The sequence below is a fragment of the Marmota flaviventris genome, chromosome 3 (genome assembly GCF_047511675.1).
Source record: "Marmota flaviventris isolate mMarFla1 chromosome 3, mMarFla1.hap1, whole genome shotgun sequence".
Taxonomy (NCBI): Eukaryota; Metazoa; Chordata; class Mammalia; order Rodentia; family Sciuridae; genus Marmota; species Marmota flaviventris.
This window is the reverse complement of record NC_092500.1, coordinates 74,343,502-74,359,163: the sequence shown is the minus strand read 5'-3', so window position 1 is coordinate 74,359,163 and position 15,662 is coordinate 74,343,502. Positions and strand designations below refer to the sequence as shown.

At 36.6% G+C, this 15,662-nt stretch overlaps 1 protein-coding gene across 2 annotated transcripts in view; it reads left to right on the top strand.

Annotated features, from left to right (window-relative positions):
• Positions 1–15,662, top strand: part of Pdzrn4 (PDZ domain containing ring finger 4) — a 361,383-nt gene that overhangs the window by 212,923 nt on the left and 132,798 nt on the right. The window contains exon 1 of one of the 2 annotated variants that reach the window (XM_027934209.2): positions 10,298–10,366. The exons of the other annotated variant lie outside the window; for it this stretch is intronic. Within the exon in view, the coding sequence (XP_027790010.1) occupies positions 10,298–10,366 (69 nt within the window). Of the gene's footprint in view, positions 1–10,297; positions 10,367–15,662 lie in introns of those variants that run through there. 2 annotated transcript variants of the gene reach the window in all.

Below are 15,662 nucleotides of genomic sequence, written 5' to 3'. Positions count from 1 at the left end.
TAAAAATACACATCATCAGACCACTTTCCAAATGGGCTATTCTCAGAAATATGGGGTAGATTTTATGTACTTGTAACTTGAAAACCCTTCCTGATTGATTCTGATGCACATCCCTAGAGAAGTACCACAGCTTTGGAAGCAGAATATGGTGAATTGAACAGAAGTTACTAGGTGAATACTTGTGGAACAAAGAGGATTCATGCCTTGGCCCAGTTTCTACCTCCCATGATCATAGAGGTCCTTTCTTCCCCTTTTTAACTGACATTCACCATTACACCAATCATTGCTTATCCTAGGGGAATCTGACCCCTCCTAGAGAAAAGTTTCAAAGCATCTTTCTAGACATTTGCCAAAATGTAGACAAAGCAATAATATGGCTGCCTGCTCATTTGAATAATTTCACAATAATAGAATATAGACACTTCTGTATGTTGTAAAATGTAAGCTAATATTTATTAAGCAACTACATGGAATAGGCCCCAGGGAAAGCACGTATTCACAAACTCCTTTGGGGTAGCTGTTATCAATATCCTTTATTCACAGTGAGGAAACTGAGGCACCTAAGTGTACCTAAGTATGTAACTTGTTCGAGTTCATATAAAAAGCTTTTTAGAGTGAATTGCAAGTACACTTTTAGATGACTTCAAAATCTAAAAAGTCTGCTGGTGCAGTGGCACATGCTTGTAATCCCAGCAGCTCAGGAGGCTGAGGCAGGAGGATCGTAAGTTCAAAGGCAGCCTCCGCAAAAGCAAGGTGCTAAGCAACTCAGTGAGACCCTGTATCTAAATAAAATACAAAATAGGGCTGGAGATGTGGCTCAGTGGTCGAGTGCCCCTGAGTTTAATCCCTGGTACAAAAAATAAAAAATAAAAATAAATAAAAAGCACCTAAGTGTTCCTTCTAATGACAACAGTATCATGAACTAGAATTTGTATATAATTAGACATTCTATATTATTATTTTCACAATGAATGAAGCAGTATTAGCATTCTGATTTCTAGTGCCAATGTTTTAAAGAGCCATGTGAGGGCCATTTTTAAAACATAAAAAGGTAACAAAGGACAAAGTAGGTCTGAAGCTCCCAGGACCAAAACAAATAAGTGATTTCCTAGGATCTCCCAGGTAGAGAAAACTTCAGACCCTGAATGCCTTAATAAAATAGCTTCTCACTTAAAAAATAAAATAGTTTATCTCTTTTCTTGCTATCTCCTTACCTGTCTTACTTTCTTCATTTAGTTACTAGTGATACACACACACACACACACACACACACACACACACGCAGCTAGGGAATGAAGCAGAGACAAACATTCCAGGTTCTGAAATGTCCAAGAACACAGATCCCCACATAGCATTCCATGTTAATTCCTTGCATAGTCCCTATAATTGTCTTAATCTTTTATATAATAATGATCTGTGTCGGTATTTAATGATTTCTTTCAGTACAAAATTTGTTCCATGCAATCTGGGATCTTTCTTTCTATGTTGTGAATATCATGATAATGACTAAGTGAGCAGAATTGAAGAATGATAGAGGAATGATCATGTTTCATAGTACCCAATAAAAAGTAATAGCTGTTAAAAGAAAAAAGGAGAAGGAGACAGAGAGGTTGGGACCAGGGAACTGAGGAGTAAGAAGGGCTTACAGATGTATGTTTGTAGGCAGAGAAGCAGAACCCAGCTGAGTAAAGATGGTGGACTGAATCTAGGAGAATCACCTGGGAGAAATGGAAGGAAAAAAAGAGAAACTGAGCCATTCACATTGACAGTGTTTTGGCATTAGGTGTAGGCTGCAGGAAGAGCCAAGACAGACACTCAAACCTCAGACTTGAGCACCTGGAGATACTCAGGCCATTCATTCATATGGGGCACATGCAGAGCAGCAGTTATGGGGAAGAGGATTATAATTTAAGTTTTGATAAGTTGAAGTTAATGTGCTATGGTGGACAGACCCAGTGGAAATATCAGTAGTTAATGAATAGTGAATCTGAAGCTTAAGAAATTAAGTGTGGCAATTTAGACTTGGGAGTCATCAGCAAATCTCTACCTTCACTTTTCTCAAAACCTCCAAAGGTTATTGGTCTTGATTAACTGTTGGTTATTCCTCAATACAGAGGTATGATATGACTGTCCTATTGTCAATGTATATATTCCCTACCATAAAAAATACTAAGAAAGAAAAATATTCTACAGTTTGGGGTACATATTCAGTGCAGCAGTACCCCATCACCAGTGGAGTGGAGTAATGTTATGAAATTGCTTAGGTTTTATTCAATCTATTTTATGCAGTCATGCTTGAGGACGCAACATGGAACCTGGAAGTTAATTTTAGACTATACGTCTAGTCCTCAGGGAAATTCTTACATCTCAGTGTGCTGCAAGCATCACCAGAATTTTACCCCTAACCATCTAGGAATGTGCCATAATAATAACTACTCCTCAGGAGCAGGAAGTTTAGGATGCCAGTTCAATAGTTGATCCAGACTGCTTGCATTTGAGTTCTCCTCCCCCATTTACCATTCATGTGACCTACTAATCACCCATGTCAGGAGGAGTTATTTATAGTACATACCTCATAGTGTTTATATGAGAATTAAGTGAAATTAATAATACATAGTGCTTGAACTATAATGTACAAAAAGAGCTAAACAACCATTTTTTGTTTTCTTGTTTTCAAAAAGGGCCAGCAATTATCACCATGCTTTGCTTATAGTACTATTCAATAAATTCTGGTTGAGTGAATTTACAGAGCATTTACCCCTTTTGCAGAACTAAACACGGTGATGGTAGCATTCTGGGTAAATTCCACATAGTACCTATAGTGTTGCTGAATAGTGTGAAATAATCAAAATATTATTTAACCTCCAATGAAATGAAAAACCAGTATTATACTGGGCTAGGTTAGTAGATATTAATATTCCTAAAATAAATGTTTTTGGGCTCCCTATTTCATAAATGTATAAGCCTAGCTTCATATGGTATAACTGGTTTCCAGTATACTCAGGTAAGCACTGCTTACACATTGCACATTTTAAAAATAGAGTAGCGAAACTATTACTAAGAGTGTATTACATCACAGTCCTTATACAGAGAAGTGCGTGTGTGTGAGTGTGTGTGTGTGTGACATTTATCAAACAGGTACTTCCTGGGCTACCATTTCTGTTATACAAAGAACTAGTAAACAAACAGCCTTTAAAATGATTGAATAACCAGCCTAAATGTACAGTAGCAAACAAGGTGAATAGAGGAATGACCATAATAGTCAAAGAAGTGAATTTCAAATTATATCGAGTTATGACAGAAAAAATAGAAATAGATATTTGAAAATCTAAGATGGAAGTCATTCTTATCATGACTCGACTCTGTCCTGTGATTACTAGTAGCCATTATGCATTAGGCAAATACTCTGTGCCAGGTGTACTTAACATGTATCATCACAATGGCTTTGTGTCTTGCAATAACTATATATAGATCCTGTTACCATCACAGTTTTAGATATGAAGAACCAAGAAACAGAGTGAAGAAAATTATAATAACAACTTGCCTCACATTACATAGATAGAAACTGAGGAAACCAAGACTTGACCCCAGACACATGACTCTAGCTTTCATGCCTAACCTGCACACCAGTGTGGGCAAAATCCTTCTCAGTTCATGAATCTCTTTTCACATTTGTTCCCTTATTTCAATCTGTGTAATCAGCCTGCAAGGTCAGTATTATATCAGAGTATATAAGTTGCACAAAGCCACACAGGTGAAAGTGACAGGGCTCAGATAAGAACCCCAGTCCTCTCTCTTGACATCCTACAACTTTTCTTTCCATTGCAGTCTAGCCTAGGACCTGGCAGCTGTCAGGAGTTTGTAAGTCAGTAGGGCCATCTTGGTTCAGCAGGCAATGACTATAGTACAGCTTGAAGGTGGCCAACTAGTGAGCACAGTGTACAAAGGATCAGCACATTGATCTGTGGAGTTATAACTGGGGAAATGGAGGACACGTGGGAACTGTCAGCAGAGCTCCTTTCTAAATTCGTGACATGAGTTGATGCCGCACAGTGTTGTGGAAAACACTAGATTAGTGTCAAAAGGCAAAATCCCTAGACATCCTTGGAGTGGGAATGGCAATACCTTATAAATTCTTCATTAACAAATGAGGGATGATATCTGACATATTTACCTCTGAGTTATTGTGGAAATGAAACAAGATGATTTATAATTCCAAAAACCTTGCACTCATATATCATCAGATTTATGATAAGCGCTGAGTAAATACTTCTGGAATAAATAAGTGAATAAGTGGCTGTGATATGGATCAGAGTGTAACTTTTAAGTGTGCAGGTAGTATATTCATATCAATACACAAATAATACAGCATATGTTCTTATATCTCATTTATTTGTATCCCTACCCACAGACATTTTTCCAGACTCTAAAATTTATATTTATAGAATCGAATCAAATTGAACATATTTTATGTTTATAATTCTTCAGTCTTTTAACTTTAACATTCTAGAAATATCCCTAAAGGGGAAAAATACCTGACAATTAGCTATGGAAACAAAAATACAAATTTATGTCACTTTGCCAGGTTCAGGTAAACCATTATCTCCCAGTTACATTCATTTATTCAATACGTGTTTATTGAAGTCTTGAAATATGAATGGTACCATGCTACAAGTTTTAGGAACTCAAAAAATAATTATATACTTCTGCTTCCCTCATCTGTCTTATAATCCAATAAGAGGGGTGAAGCATGATATATAGAGAGGGGATACATGCTTTGAAATGGGAATGGATAACATGCACCAAGAATTTAAAAGTTGTTGAGATCACTACTAGACAATGAGGTCAGGGAGACAAGAGAACATTTAAACTGGACCACAAAGTGTCCAGAGACTGATTTGTAGCATTTCCAAAAAAATAAGCAGAATGAGGTACTATCTGGGGTAAAGATAGGATGGAGTGGACCTGTACACCTCAGGATGACTTTGCTGGAGCCTTTTCTAGTGCCCTGAATCAAGGAATTCCAGGATCTGAAACTGAGTGCTAAAGCCAGCAAAGTCCCAGGTGCAACAGCAAGAATTGGTCATCCTAATGTGCATTGAGGACTGTGAGATCTTAGCTAACAGAGTATTCAGCTGTAAATACAAAAACATTTTGGTACTTAAATAGATAAAGTTTACATTTTTAACTACAAACCACTTCCCCTATTTTAGGTTCCATCTATTTTAAGTTATTCTCCACCACCCCCACCACCCCCTTGCCTTTAATTTCAGCACTTACAAGTACTAACCTCTACTTCCTCAGTCACCAGGAAAATACATATCAATGGCGCTCTGGCTTCCTCTGCCAGAGAAGTAGGTCAGCAATTAGCTATTGAATTCAACCACAGCATTTGTAATTGGAGAACTGAGTTCCGATCTCTTTACTGAGGTTGACCTTGAGCAAGTCACAGTCTTTCTCTAAGCACCAGCTTCTTTGTCTCTGTGTTTGAATATAAGATACATAAACTTTAGAAGATGTTAGGCAGCTGTATGTCTATTAATATTCAAAGGTGCACAAATATCCCCTAAGATGAATGGGGGATTGGACTCAGAATGGAAATGTGTAGCCACACATTCAAGTAGTTGGAAAGCATGCCCTTGAGGAGAGTGGAGTTACCCACTGAACTTCTACAACAACACAGGAAAAGAACATCAGAGTGATTGCAGAAAACAATAGAGAAAATGGGCAGCTACAATTTCAGGCAGCTGTCACAGACTCAGGACTTAGCCAATTCAGGATAGTCCTATCTGGCTTTCTATCCCTCCTTCAGTAGAGACTTCAGTAGAAGATAGGTACATATTCCCTTCTTATCTGCAGGGGATATGTTCCAAGACCCCTAGCAGATGGCTAAAACTGTTGTTACTGTATACATACTTAAAGTTTAATAGATAAAGTTAAAAATAAACTTTAGAAAGTTTAATTTATAAATTAAGCATAGTAATAATTAACAATAACATACAAAAATACAATTATAGTAATTTACTACCATAAGAGTTATGTGAATGTGATCTCTCTCTCTCTCTCTCTCTCTCTCTCTCTCTCTCTCTCTATCTCTCAGTGCTTATTGCATTTTCACCTTTTCTTCTTGAAGCACTTCATGGCTTCTCTTTGGCATATTCAAATAGCCAGCATCACTATGCTTGTGCTTTGTGGCCATTATTAAATAAGGGTTGCTTGAACACAGGCACTGTGATACCACAACAGTTAATCTGATAACAAGACAGTTACTAAGTGACCAACAGGCATGTGGATACATTGCACAGAAGGATGATTCACTTCCCAGGTTGGGTAAAGTAGGACTATGTGGATTTCATCATATTATTCAAAAGGGTATGCAATTTTAAACCTTTGAGTTGTTTATTTCGGGAATTTTTCATTGAGTATTTTCAGACTGAAGTTGACCCAAGTAATTGAAACTGAAGAAAATGAAACCACAGAAAGCAAATTGTGAACATGGGGGGACTCCTGCACTGTATTGACTATCAGGGATGAGACAGGCATAGTCTCTTTTCTAAATTAGTATTCAATAAGTCTTCTTACACATAGCAAAAATATAGAAAACCCCTAAAACAAAGGTCAGATTAATGAGTATGTGAATATTTAGTTAAACCAGTATCCAGGTCTGAAGTTAAAATTATTTTAGTCTCACTAAAACTTTCAGTATACCTAATCACAGACCCTCTCTCCCACTAAAGAGTACCCTCTTGACTTTTTTGGCAATCATTTTCTTATTTTCAAATTTATCATTCAAATTATGGTCATATGGAACAGAGTTTAGTAATGCATGGAGCTTTGTTTTCCATGCCATTGAAGTCTCTTTTAATCCACAGGCCTCCTCTCTTTCCCTCCCCTCCCCTCTCTGAAACTGGAATATGTATATGTCTATGCAGTGTTGCCCACAGTCTGAATTTGGCTGATTGCATCCTTATGGTGTAGTTCAATATGCTCCTCTGTCCTTTATCTTCATTGTAATTTGTTCCTTGTGGAAAGACTATTTCAAGAATGGTGTCATTTTATTCTATCAGGTGGCACATAGCATTCACTCTTCTCTTGTGTGAGATTCTGTCATAATGTCAGCTTTCAATTCACAGTGCCCAGATCTACTAATTGATTAAGGATTTCTGGCTTAGGCATAGTCTATCTTTATTTCTTTCTTTGTTATCCTGAATGGGTCTATAAAGATAAATTCCTTCTTACCTATTCTTTAGCTATTCAGGGACACAATTTATATAAGAAAAGCCAGAAATTTGTTGGATGTCTTCCTTTCATCTCTTGGTTAGGCTCTTCATCTAGATCTTGGCAGACACATGTCCTATTTTGAATGCTAATGTATGGGTGTGGAGTAAACTCACAAATATTAAATGCAAATAAAAAACTGCATCTTGAAATACATATAATATATATTCTTACATATTTGTATGTTTTTTCCCCTAGAGAATTTGGAAAGATAGTCATTCATTCTCTACTTATTTTTTATTCCATATTATCATCCAAGAGAGATCGTATCTAATCCATTTGTATTTATAAAATGTTGTTCATATTAATGCTTTTATCCCTTTCTGTTTCAAAGGTTATGTTCAAATACAATATTTAGCTTTTTAGTCATTGGAAAACCCTCATATTCTAATGACATTTAGAGGACACTGGCCTGGCAGGTCTCCTTTGTTCAAGTCACTCTTTAATTCTTTGGGATGAGCCCATTAGTAGCAGAAGATGGAATCTTTCCAGGGTAGATGGGCCAAGGGCAGCATTTGATAAATGATTGGAGAAACTGCTCTTGCTTCCTGAGATAGAAACAAAAGAACAGAGGGACCAATGATGAATAAAGAAAACAGCCAAGAGGAATTGCTGAGAGAATCACCTCAAGTGTAATCGCTTCCTTCACTGGAATGTTCATTCTTCACTTTTTGATCACTAAGAAAATGGTTTTTAAAGCTACATTGTTTAATTTTTCTTAAAACCCAGGTATAACATATTATGATCAGAAAGTTGCCATAAGTAGAAGCTTTGACCATTGTTTCCTATAACTTTTTGATCACTAAGAAAATGGTGAAGTTATAGCAGTGGACGAGGCAAACACTTCCTTTGATAGATAGGTGAGCCATCCTTGCCTTATTGCATTCTAAGTCCTTGATCTGGCTTTTAAAATACTGAATCTACATACTTGATAATCAGATATCCATTCAGAATTTAGCAATATAGAACCCTTCAAAAAAAAAAAAAAAAAAGAGTCAATGTTTTCTTGGAAGATGTGAAATCTACCAAAATAACACTTCATGGGAAGTGACAGAAGGACTCTGAAAATTAAGACTTTTATAAGCATCAAAAACATATATTTTACAACTACTGCACATAGGGATTTTGCTTCTCTTTGTGGCCACTGGTGATTTTCATGATTTCCCTTCATATACCTCCTCGAATGCATTTTTTTCCCATAAGGGAGTCACACCTTAATGAATGTCTCCTACAAGTGGTTTCTAATTTGGAGAACTTTGTTCACAACACATTGTTCCCAATTATGGTGCCACTTTCATGTAGGTCCCTCAGCTTGGCTTCCAGCCAAGTTGTTAGGTGAAATTAGGCCCAGAAAATCGGATTATTACATCTCAAGGGAAACAACCCATGAGCAGCAGATGATTGCTCATCTCCTCGCTACTTACTGGTGTTGAGGTGTTGATAGTTGCAAAGCCAATTTGTTAACAATTAGTGCTCATTAGAATCATTTCCTGTTATCGATTCTAAACATTTGACAAAGCACTTTTAGGAAATTGGACCCCAAAACATAGCAATACGTAAGTGTTGAGCAATTAAAAATCTTTAAGATCCAGTGTAATTCCTAACCAGAGTCATCAGTTTCCAAGTAATTATTTTTGCTTTCAAACCCACCTGCTATCCTGTCCAGTTTAAAGATGTGCTGGAACAAGGACATACTTCTTAATTAGCAGAGATTGTAGATAAAGCAGTGTGGAAACAAAAGGAATTTTCTTTTATTATCTGCTTTGGCTATTTGTAGTATATCTTTAAGGGACAAAAACTGCCAGCTTGCAATACAATTTAAGTATTTCTGAGAGTGTGAAATTAAATGTATTACTTCTATTATCTAAACATCTAAGCTTAGTTTATAAGTCTTTCACCTTTGCACATTATGAATGCTAAATATAGAATCTTAAATGGCATCACTGTGCATTACATTAGAATTTAAATATTGCCATTGTCAGCTTTCTGAAATATTATATATGACTTTAATAAAATTAGCATAAATACCATATGCATTTGAAATTTTCTCAGAAAAAGCATTATATTTATCTATTTTTTAAATATAGATCTACATGCATTACAGTGCTACAAATTTATATTCAATAGAAATGCCCTTATTATCTAATTAAAATATTTATTATCTGTATAGTATCATGTACTTATACCTGCTTAAATGTTCTTTATTTAGACTGTTTTCTCTCCTTCTTAGTAAGTAACAGTGTTTGTGTATGAACTAATTATTTACTTTTGTAGGATCAGAATTAGAAATGAATGAAACCCCCCACCTCTTTTTCATTTCTCATATTACCCCCCCATTTTTTTTTTGCTTCTAGGTTTATTTTGTAAATTTCAATAATTGCACCTATTCATTTCTCTCTAGATTTTATAATGCTTAAAATATTTTCTCATTGTTGAAAACCATGGAGATGTGAACTAAGTCCATTTCTATTTCTGAATTTCTTACAAAACTGTTATCAATGGAGAAATTAAGTGTGTGCTCTTTTTTGAAATGCCCTGTGCTCAACCCCTCTATCCTTAATAAACAGAGATGGTATTGACACAAGTGAATTTTGTTTAACCACACTACATTTGCTTCTTAATTAGTGAATATTCATCTGTCATCAGCAGCAGCTATGACACCCCTCCCTGCTAACATGTTCTGTCATAAATAATCAATGAGGCACTATTAATATTCATGAGCTGGAATCTGTGTAGTCATGTGCACTGATGCAGAGACAGGGGGAGTGTTGCCATGAACTGACTGGAAACTCTGTGTGTGTATCCGTGAGTGCAAGATACTTAGGGAAAGCGAAGAAGAGCATGCTGCTACACACCACCCTGGCTCATGCTTCCAGCTAACAGCGGTTTGTCTGTGTTTCTGGACTGAAGTGACTGATGAAAAACAGTAGTCAAGTCTGGAGGGTGATTCCCTTTCAGTTCACTTGCCTTTCAGTTCTGGGGAAATTAGAAGATTTGCTCTCTCTCTCTGCTTCTTAGAATGGGCTGCAATTTGTGCACTTTTCAGAAAAGAGAGGAACACTACAAACTGCTCTATGAAGTTTCCCAGGTGAGTGCAGGTCTAATACCAGCAACTAAATAGCCAGGCTTTGTGTTTGTCTGAGAGGTGGTAAATTAATTCTGGCTAGCTTTATTTTATTTTATTTTTGTTTTTATTTTGGCTTTCAGTATATTTCAAAATTGAGGGTAGACGTGCTGGTTTGGGGCTTTTTATTTTGGGTTTGGGTGGCAGTTTTCAGTTTCCTTGCCACTCCCCCTTCAGATGACTTCCTGTGGGATTCTTTTTAACATTTTGTGTATCTGCTGCCAAGATGTCAGTCAAGTAAGAGGAGTAAAACTGAGATCCATCTCTGTAATACTTTGAGATACCTCTTTCATTTTGGAATAATGTTGACATTTGAAAATCAGTTGTATCTTTGTCTGCATAAATATTGGGATTTAATAGGTCTATGATCTCAGTTATTTTGAATAGACAGGAAAAGTTTCTTGCCAAATCTTGTTAGCCAGAGGAAATTATTTGATTAATTAGGAATTTTTGCTTTGGTTTAAGAGGAAGACCTGGTATTTTGTGTGTGTGTGTGTGTGTGTGTGTGTGTGTGTGTGTGTGTTAAAAAAGAAAAAAATATTTGACATGTCTTGGCTTAAAAATGAGATAAAGAAATATTTTTACTACTTGATCTTGGATCCTTTTTAAATAATTTTTTTGCCTGCTTAGCCCTGAAAATTAAATTCTAAGAGCTTATTATAGTATCTATATGTGACCTAGGAAAAAGTATATTAGTTTATATATTTCTTTAATGTGTATCTAGGGACTTTTCAGAATAAAAATAAGAAAGTCATATACACAGCTTTCATAGTTTTAATAGAATTCTGTTAATTTACCATTGTATTTGAGCAGGTTCCCTTGGGAGTGAATGCTCAAGTACAAATGTCTTGTCAGGCAAAATAAAGTTTATTTCCCCTTCTTCCAGTTTGCTCCAGATGTGACACTACTACTTTTGTTTATAGACAATATTGCTGGTAAAAGATGATGTTTGGGATGTTGGTGGTCTGTGGCCCAGCAGTAGCCAAGTGCCCACTGCCTCCTGGTTCCCTCAGATTCCCCCTGACGTGATTCATTTCACAGTGGGCTAATTACAAAGTGGATTTGCTACACATGAAACAGCCTCCTCAGTTGCAATGTTAATGCACATTTTCATGGTAATGTGATCAGAGGCTCATTAGCCAGTTTCCAAAATGATCCTCTGCATTAATTAAATATAAAAATGACTCCTTTATCACCATAGAGAGGAAAAAGAAGATTAACATTGTTAATTACACCAGGGGCAATACCTTTTGCTTCTTTTTATTATTATTTTTTACTACAAAGTTGCAAGGATGGGCTAAAATAATATTCATTTTCTGGATAAGCTCTCATCCACTTTGATTCATGAAAACAGTCTCTAGGTGGAACACTTTCCTTTAGTTTGCTTGTTGGAGTTTGAGTTCTAGTATTGTTTTTCTTTGGGTGGTCAAGGAGCAATGAAGTAGATTCATGAATCTATTTTTTTTCCTCTAAATTACTAAATGATATAAAAGTATAATGTGGCAGAGGTGATAGCTGGTGACCCCCAACCCCAGCATTATGCCTAGGTTAAGCTTTTTATATTCTAGTAAGAAATCAAATAGGATTACTGCATTCAGAAAAGACCACTGTATTTGCTAAGGCACAGGAGCCTTTGTTATGGATTTTTAAAATGCTTGTCTGTGAGTTTTGCCTTCAAGTGCTTCCTAAATCTTGAGAAAATAGATAAGCCATACTCTTTATTGCCTCTACCTGTACTCCTCCATATATTTATTTTATTTTCTCTACCACTGAGTTGCAGTACTTATGATCTTTAATAAAGGGGGTGAAAAATGAAGTATTAGCTTCCATTTAACTGGCTTTTATTAGATAAGTTAAAAGCCCAGCTTAAAGGTCTTGCATGTGCTTTCCAAGAGGATCCCTCCCACAGTTTGTCCCCAGCTTTGCCTTCTATTTTATTGAGTTAATGGAATAGATAAGATATCAAAGGAAACCAGTGATAGGCTCATATAATACACTGAAGCCCCGTGTGGTGCTGCAAACTAGTTTCTATTTTTATTCGGAGGAAAGGCATCTCAGAACACACATGAAAGTGAACAAGTTCTTAACCAGGTGTTCAGGAGGGCACATAGCTGCCCCTGTAAGAGAGTATTCTGTTTACAAAAGTGACTTGAGATTGGAAGGCTGAGTATTTCTAGCTGGTATATTAAAACAGATTAGCTCACACAAATATTAACACCTGATTGCCCAAATCCTATGCATTTAACACTTGTAATTCTCAAACCACCTGCATTTTTGTTTCTTTGGTTATTATTTCTTAAGAGCTTAGGCAAATCAAAGTTTAGCAGGGAATGTGATAATGCAAAATTAGCAGTGGCTATTAAATGCATGCCCAACAGTAAAACGTTTATTTCTTTATAATAGAATCATTATGATGTTGAACTTTGCCACATTTTCTTTCTAGATTTAGTGACCTGGTAACACAGGCCAACTAGAATACAGTTTCAGGTTTATAACTGCAGTAAACAAAAGCAAATGTGTTCACTGAGGAATCTGATGAAACAGAATGATGTGCTTGAGGTGTGAAATGAGGTCAAGTTTTTATTTTTTGGTTTTTTCTTTTTGTTTGTTTCTTTTTTTGTCTTTTGCTGCTATGGAGGAGCTGAGACTTTCAATTGGCAGAAGAATTGGAATGTTGCCTCCAGACAATTATTTTCAGCTGGAACTGGGCCAATGAGTGTCCAATATGAACCCAGATGCAAGAATCCAGGGTTTGGGGAGATTTAGTAACCTTCCCACCAAATAGTCTTCATGCCTCTTTATGCATCTATTAACTTTTACATGTGCCAGGAAAGGAACTATTTTCTGCAGTGATTTATTTTATTCAAAGTAGGTTATTTATTAACCTCTTAAGAATTAATAAGTGGGTAATTTGAACAGTGCCCTTCTATTGACATGAACTGAATTGCCTGTTTCATATTAATCTGATTAAATAACCACCTGGACCAAAAGAGCTACTTGTAAGGCATTTCTAACCTAATAACAGATTTACTTCGGAGTGAGACGGTATGATAATTTCCCTAATCTAATGACTTCTTGGCCTGATTTTTCTTAGAGATGAAATGTAACTTTTTGATTGATTCGGTGATAAAAGTTATCAATGGGATGTTTGTTGGTGTTAAATAGTGTGTAAAAGCAGGGGCAAATATTTAAAAGTTCATGCTGTTAACAGAAAAGTGTTTATAGGATTTCATTTAAATCCTATAATGTAATAAGGCAGGATTCTGTTCTAATTCACTTGCCAAATTAGAGAAAGGAAATTAATTTGCTTTCAATCTCAGCAAAGCAAAAGTAGCACAGTGCTGATTTCTCCAGGCCATGTCACTGCTGGGAGTCTGTTTTCTTCTTGTGAACACTGTGGCACAAGCAGAGATGATTTATTAATTTGAATGTTTGTGCACAGCTCAGAGGGCTGCCCACCATCTGCATCCATGAATCAGTATCATCAGCTGGAACAGAACCTGCATTCATGGTAACTACCACATTGGCAGCAGCTGACAGAGAGCACTTATGGTATCCTGGCACGGCACTGGGTACTCTTCCCCACAGCATCAGCTTTTTTTATTCCTTATAAAAACTCTTTATCAGTAAGGAGTTGTATAATCCCTTCCCCTAATTTCTACATATGTGAAAGTCAATTCTATTGACAGTGTTCCTTGAATCTTATATAATTTCCTTTCTCTAGATACCATCCTAGATCATTGAGAAATTCATATTGTCTTGTACCATGGAAGCCCAATTCAGCATCTCAACCTCTTTCCCCAAACGCCATGTTTTCCCCCACATTTCTTAGCTAGTGAAGGTCTCACCCTACTGGTTTTCAAGACAACTCAGAACCAATGAGTGGAAATGGACACTTCTGTTTCTGCATCCACACATATAGCTTTCCTGGTTAGTTTTCTTCTTCTCATTCTCAGGCCTCAGTTTCTGCCTTCTCTCCACCATGGATCCTTCAATAACTTGCTCTGAAAGCACGCTGAGAACTTTCCCCTTCAGTTTGTTGGTAGTCTCGTCCACCCTGATTGCTGCTGCTGTAATAATTTTCTAGAAAGTGTTTAATGACTTTTGATTCCTATAAAATGAAATAAAAATTTCTTATTCCAGTATTCAAGGCCCTACTTGGCTGACTGTCTCCCCATTCTTATCCTTATCCTTCCAGATCTTCCTCTGTTTTGCTTTCGCTTTTCTCTTTAAGTCAGCATTACAGCTTGTACTCTTGCAACTTATTTCCTTTTCTTGAATTTCTGTGGAACACTCTCTATATCCACCTCCACGATTACTTTTTTTTCTGCAACTAGTTATTCAGATGGCTCCTTGGGCAGAGAAACTTCAGCGATTATTTTATTTTTTATTTTTTTATTGGTTATTCAAAACATTACAAAGCTCTTGACATATCATATTTCATACATTAGATTCAAGTGGGTTGTGAACTCCCATTTTTACCCCAAATACAGATTGCAGAATCACATCGGTTACACATCCACATTTTTACATAATGCCATATTAGTAACTGTTGTATTCTGCTACCTTTCCTATCCTCTACTATCCCCCCTCCCCTCCCCTCCCATCTTCTCTCTCTACCCCATCTACTGTAATTCATTTCTGTCCTTGTTTTTTTCCCATTCCCCTCACAACCTCTTATATGTAATTTTGTATAACAATGAGTGTCTTCTTTGATATAATGTGAGCAACTAAGAACAGAGCAGGGAGGAAGAGCAGGAGGAAAAGATTAACATTAAACAGAGACACGAGGTGGGAGGGAAAGGGAGAGAAAAGGGAAATTGCATGGAAATGGAAGGAGACCCTCATTGTTATACAAAACTTCAGCAATTATTGATGAACAAAACAAGTAGACTCTCCCACATTGGGATTCTGGTAACCTTGATTTGCATGTTTTAGAGCTTCTTTTTCACATTTGTCTGCCATGTAGTATAGTCAGTTGTGAATGACTGAATGTAAGCATCTGGAAGACAGTTCAGGTGTTCCTTTGCTCCTTTCTCAGCAGTTTCTCAAGATCCACACAGTGCTTTGCTCACCCACAGGCTCATTGCAAGTAAGTGTCTCATGAACAGTTTCTGGAAAAGGGCCTTATCATTGCCTTCCTCTCTGCCCCATACCTAACAGTTTATTAGCACTTTGTGCATGAAGTTGAAAGTTTAATTAGATGTTTTTCAGTCTCAGAAATTTATCATGGGAATCATGTCATTAGTAATGGAATTAG